Below are 6505 nucleotides of genomic sequence, written 5' to 3' on the forward strand. Positions count from 1 at the left end.
ATTCTAGACTCCTTTACTTGACTCGTGCATTCATGTGTAACTTCTAATTTTTCCTAAATCTCTTTAACAGTATCACAAGCACAAACTCTATTATATTCATTAGGGTCTAGGGCACAATATAATATATGTTTTGCTTTAGCATTTGCTTGAATCCTCCCCCAAGGTCATGGTCATTCCGTTTATCTTCCGATGTATATACTGCAAATATTTTGTCTCTATTAGTCGCTGCTTTTACATGAAGGTGTTTGGTTATGAGACAAAAAGTATATCATTGCATAACTGGTTATACGATAAATCTGTTTTCTACTGAGGTGTACTACGGAGTTATCCATCAATGTGTTGATTATTAATCTTTCAATGGAAAGCAAGTATATCTTGATTTGTAGATAATGATAAAGAAATGATGACACAAAAACCCATCCCTGAATTGACTGAAAACTTTATTTAGGTCGTTTTTGGATCTTAAATTTTTGAAGAGAATATAAAGTGAATTTAGCCAAGATGAAGTATATTTTTTCAGAAGTGAAAATTTCCTTAAGATTGTCGCACAAAAAAAAAAAAAAAAAAAATTCCAATTGAAATATTTTTAAACAAACAAACATCTGGATGGCATAACTAGTAAAATTGGGGATAGTACAAAACTTGTTTCTCTTTGGAATGAAAAAGAGGTTATATTACACAAGAGCAAGCCATGCTTCCAGTTTTGACCCTCTTCAATTGGTGTTGCTACCATTGACTATCCATGGACAGCTAGCATAGATTCCTTGGTCAATTCCTTCAAGGAGTCTCTCTAAGAGGCTCAAGTCAGGGTAAGGAACAGAGGAGGTTTGGTCCTCCAATCCCAAACAAGGAAACTGTATATTCATCTGGGTATAGAGGTCATGATTTCCTTCTGTATCCCCTCCATGGGAGAGCAGTGAATCTTGTTGACTTAAAAAATTTTGTACATTCGTCATGTCATTATGCTGCTGAGAATAAACCCATAACTCATTATTAAACTGATTAGTTGCTTGAGAACTTCCACAACTCGAAACGTCAACTGTGAGGTTAGCCATTTGAATTCCAAGAGTTTCTATCTCCTCCTGTAGGCTAGCTACCTGCAAGTTTAGGTTTAATAAAGGCGCAACATTAGAGATTTTTGTTTTGTTATTGTGAGTGATTTAACTAGCCATGTATGAGAGAAGTCAGTCATGCAGTGAAACCTGTTGTTGGAGTGCAAAGATTTGAGAAACACAACCATAAATCGGATCGTGCATCCGAGCCAGCGCCTCGTAGGATATTGTGATGGCAGCTTCACGTCGATCGTTCATGGGAAGGTTTGTCAACAGCTTCGAGACGTTGCTGGCACCGAACACCTTGTGCACCACTGCAAAATGGGCTGCAGCTTCATCATAGTTGAAGTGTGGAGCAAACACACATTCACTTGTGCACCTTCTCCTCAAGAACTTGCATGCTCCACAAGAAGAGCCAAGCCCTGTCATTGTCCAAATCTTTTGCTTTTCAATTTTGCTTCAATGATCACTCACTCACACACACACTCTGAAACTACTAGGCTTTGATTTGTTTTAGTGCCATAAGTTGATATTTGTACTCTTTATATATAGCCTAGCCACCACTTGAAAAGGTTCAGAAGCTCTTTTAGTTATGGTTAAGGGACATTCTCACTTTAGTTAGAAAAGTAAATTCGTTCAGGTCTCCTTTGTGGCCAGCATTGTCATTCTCAAATTGGGTAACTTTCCTAATTGAAAGACTTAGAGAGGGTTTTTATTCACTGTTGAGAGTTCACAAATATGACAGTTGATGGAAGACCTAATCATCATTTTTAGTACGTTGGGCTCTAAAAAATGAGAAAATAATTGCTGATTAGTATTTTAAATTAATGCTCTTGGTGTTGTTGTCTTATAGGTAAGTACTGTGACTTCTTTCCCCTTTATTTGGCAATATAATGATGATGAGTTCATCTTGCCTGCACTAAATGGCGGTGAGAAAACATTAAAAAATGACTTTTGGCATCTAAAGGTTTAAAGCATGTAAGAGCATCTCCAACGGTAGTAGGCATTTTATCTATCTGAATATTATTATAAAGTATATATTTTATTTTGCCTATCAACTGTTTTATGTTTTTACTCCAACCATACTCTTTATTTTAGCTATTTATCCAAATACTATTAATTTTATAGAATGCCACGTCAACAACAAAGATGGAGGGAAATTATCCTAATGATTGAATACATTTTGCCTAGCGTTGAAGGCTAGGTACATGTAGCTAGTGAATATGAGTTGAGGCAAAATGCCTAATCATATGCCTAGTGCATTGGAATTGAAAAAAGTGAATCACACTAGGCATTTTAACTAACAAGTATTATATGCCTAGTGCATTGGAGATGCTCTAAGATATGAGGAAGACTTTAATTATACATAATATATATATATATATATATGTACGAAATAAAATTGTGATCCTTTCCATTACATAAGGAGACATTACAAGAATGGTATAATAATGTCAAATTTGTAAATAAAAATGGTTTTTATAGATATTATGTTTTAAAATAAAATATCTATATCGTATTATTCTGAATGAATATTTTGTGTTGATTTTATTTTATTTTGTTTTTATTTGTATATAATTCACATAAATGAAAGTTGGTGCACAAAAAAAGCTATCTTGACTATCTACCACAACCATTTACCCTTACTATTTATTAACATCTTTACTTGATATATTGTAGTTGATGGTGATTCATTCCATCCTGGGGTAATACTCTGTTTTTTCTGTAATAATACTGTGGGTGTGTTGATTAATCAAAATTTAACTAGTCTTAAAGGAAAATGTTAAGGTGTCGTTTTGGTAACATTTACGTTTTTAATTTTTTATTTATATTTATAAAAATTTAAAAAACTCAAATAAAACTTGTTTGGCAAAATTTTTGATTTGTAAATCAGTATTCTCAGTTTATAAATTTGACAAAAAAAAAAAAAAACACAAAAAATGTGTTTTCGTTTTGAGTTTTGAGTTTTTTTTTTTTACCACCCAACACTAGCCATCACCCGCCATCATTTGCCACCACCGTCTTCCGCCACCACCACCCACCACCCACCCCCCGTCACCACCTGCCACCACCTACCTACCACCACCAGCCACCAGCCACTTGCCACCACTTGCCACCAGCCACTTGCCACCACCACCACCCACCAGCCATCCACCCGCCACCACTCGCCACTCGCCACTACCATCCATCGCCCGCCACCTACTTGCCGCCACCACTCACCACCCACCTGCCACCACCCACCACCACCACCCACTCGCTACCACCTACCACCCACCACCATCACCCACCCACCCACCACCCGTCACCTACCTGCCACCACCCACCACCACCCGCCATCGCCACCCACCTGCCACCACCACCACCACCACCACCACCCACTCACTACCACCCACCACTCGCCACCTTCACTCACCCACCCACCATCACCACCCACCACCCACCCGCCACCACCACCCACCACTCGCCACCACCCGCCACCACTAGCTATCCACCACCCACCGTCACCAATTTCCACCACCGTTTTCCACCGCCACTTGCCATTTCTCACTCTTTTTTATATTTTTAAATTTTTTAAAATATTTTGTCAATTACCAAACGCATTTGTAGTTTATGTTTTTCTAAAAATAAACAAAAAATAAACAAAAACTAATTTATAAAATTTTTGTAAATATAAAGTGAAAACGTAAACGTTACCAAACACATCCTATATATCTCAAATAATTTGTCAAATTTTATATCAAACTTTTTACATATGTGTAGGATTCATACAAACCCACGTGTAAATCCCACACTTATATAAGAATTTGGTAAAAAATTAAATAGATTATTTAAAATTCCCAACATAACCCAATCTTAAAACATGACTTGTTTGTTTTGCTTCAGAGTCCCCTTCCTCTATATATTGGGCAGCCTTATTTTGTAAACAGCGAGACTATTTCTGTTTTTTTATGTGCAAGTATATTATGCATATATATTTTAATTGTAAAATTCAATCAGGTTTGGTTGTTGGCCACTTCAAGTTGGAACGGTGGTGGTCGCATCGCATGGACCCGCTCTCATTGTCTTCCCAACACAGTAAAAAGCCTTAGACAGGTGTTGTGTTTATCCAATACATGAAGGGAGTGAGTGGGAATTTTTTGTATCCAAAATTATTGGTTCCCTCTACTAAATATTTTTGTATTTTAAGATTCTCACCATATAATACTATTGATGCTATGCTGGATTCAGAATAGATTTTGGGAACAGAGATCGCTGGCGGGAGGCTCACTATAGCTATCAACAACAAAACTACTGTCAGGTGTTTCAACTAACTTTTGCTATTCTTCTATTCTTCAAGGCTCAAGAAAAAAAAGAGAGAGATGGAGGGTGGGAAGGGGAGGGGAGGGGAGGGGAGACAAATGAGAATGCCATTTTCACTAAAACAAACTTGGTCTATTACTTTTACTTTCCGTCTTTTGAAAGTGTTTTTGTTTGAATTGGAAGCAAATGCATGAGAGAGACAAGGGAGGCTTGGCCAGTTCTCTCTCTCTCTCTCTCTCTCTCTATATATATATATATATATATTATATGATATTGGACGGTGGAGCAGAGTTTTCCAACTTTTTTAGTATAACGATGAAAGTGATTTTCTCTATCATGCATTAATGATGTCGTCTCAATATGCTAATATGGTAGGTTTGCTATTGTTTACCCCTCACTCGCCTAAGATTAATTAGTCAGTAATTTCTGAATATAGATACATAATATTTTATAATACAGTAATGCTAAGTATCATGAAAAGTCTTTTATGAAAATGATCATGAAAGATTTATGACCTTTGGATTACACTTAAAATAAAGTACCACACACTAATCAAGGTAATCTAAGAGTCATAAATTTTTCATGATTATTTTCATGAATTTTTTTTCATGATCCCTAACATTTCTCTTTATAATATTATGATTGATAAAAAATTATAAGTAGTTGAGTAATTGATAAATATGATGAAACATATTAAATGATAATTAGTTAAAAAGTACAAATACGTAATATTCTAAAAATATTTTATAATTTTCCCTCTTGTTGATTTTTTTTTTTATTGTTATTACTATTTTATTTTATTTTTACAGTTGGCATGTGAGACAAATATGGAAAGGACAAATTGTTATGAGATGATGTGGATCGTGGTAAATATTGACCATTAATTACACGACTGCAAAAGAAACTATAGTAAGACGATTTTTTCATTACTATGGCTGCCGTAAACCCATCTTTCAAGGCTCATTCGTGAATATTATATATATAAAGAGTGGTGATACATTTTTTAATACATTATTATTGTTTTTATTTTAAATAAGGTGAAAGAAAGAGATAAAGAGAATGGTATAGATCCTCACTTCACATGATACATTTCATACCATTAAAGATGAATTGAGAGCGTTCAATTAGAACCCTCAAATATTTATATATATATATATATATATTGTGAGAACCCACTATCTCTCTATATATGTTTTGATTCAATCTCTTTATAATGAAACTGCAATGACCATAAAGTGGACTTAGTTTTAATGAACCATGTGAATTTTCTGTTTTTGTGTGTATTTTCCAATGGAAAGACTACACATCTTAATGATTTGGACTAGAGGATATTGTCCGGGCAAGTAGGGAAATTCTATAGTACATTTTATTCAAAAATATGTATGGTATAAAGAAAATGAAGTGCTAAGATTGAGTCATATCATTAAAACTGACCTGGTAAACAGGTCACTCTTTATAATTATGAACCAAAATCATATTTGTTCATAACTAAAATCAAATTGATCATAACTTAGTTATAAGCCAAGCCACTACCACATATCTCATAACTGCATCCCATAACCAACACTATTTGACTCATAACCAATATCACATATCTATAACTACTAATCACTTATTTCATAACCACATCTCATAACTAACACATTTTGCCTCATAACCACACTATTTGGCTCATAACTAACATTACATATCTCATAACTCATAATCACATCTCATAACTAACACCATTTGGCTCATAACCAATATATGTATCTTATAACCACTAATCACATATCTCATAACCAACATCTTTTGGCTCATAACTATACTACTTTGAGCATAACCAATATCACATATCTGACAACTAGTAATCACATATCTCATAATTAACACCCTCTGGCTCATAACTACACCACTTTGATCATAACCGACATTACATATCTCATAACCACTACCTACGTATCTCATAACCAACACCTTTTGGCTCACAATCAATACTCTTTGGCTCAAAACCACACACTTTGATTATAACTAACATCTCATACCTTATAACCACCAATCACACGTCTCATAACCACACCATTTGGCTCATAACCAATATCACATATCTCATAATCACTAATCACATATCTCATAACCAATACCATTTGACTCCTAATCACATCTTATAACCA

General features: G+C 34.9%; 1 protein-coding gene across 1 annotated transcript; it reads right to left on the reverse strand.

The window, feature by feature from the left end:
• Nucleotides 1-583: 583 nt before the first annotated feature.
• Nucleotides 584-1678, reverse strand: LOC114275146 (LOB domain-containing protein 33). The gene is made up of 2 exons (XM_028217143.2): nt 1203-1678; nt 584-1097 (listed from the first exon to the last, which is right to left on the reverse strand). The coding sequence occupies exons 1-2, from the start codon at nt 1479-1481 to the stop codon at nt 714-716; spliced, it is 663 nt and encodes a 220-aa protein (XP_028072944.1). The 5' UTR covers nt 1482-1678; the 3' UTR covers nt 584-713.
• Between the last annotated feature and the right edge of the window lie 4827 nt (nt 1679-6505).

The sequence above is a fragment of the Camellia sinensis genome, chromosome 8 (genome assembly GCF_055761805.1).
Source record: "Camellia sinensis isolate YWXY chromosome 8, ASM5576180v1, whole genome shotgun sequence".
In the NCBI taxonomy this organism is placed as follows: Eukaryota; Viridiplantae; Streptophyta; class Magnoliopsida; order Ericales; family Theaceae; genus Camellia; species Camellia sinensis.

Excerpts from the sequence above, each read along its gene's own strand:
- LOC114275146 (XM_028217143.2), bottom strand. The coding sequence starts at position 1,481 with ATGACAGGGCTTGGCTCTTCTTGTGGAGCATGCAAGTTCTTGAGGAGA. Across the intron at positions 1,098-1,202 it reads TCTTTGCACTCCAACAACAG|GTAGCTAGCCTACAGGAGGA; the intron begins GTTTCACTGCAT and ends CTAAACTTGCAG.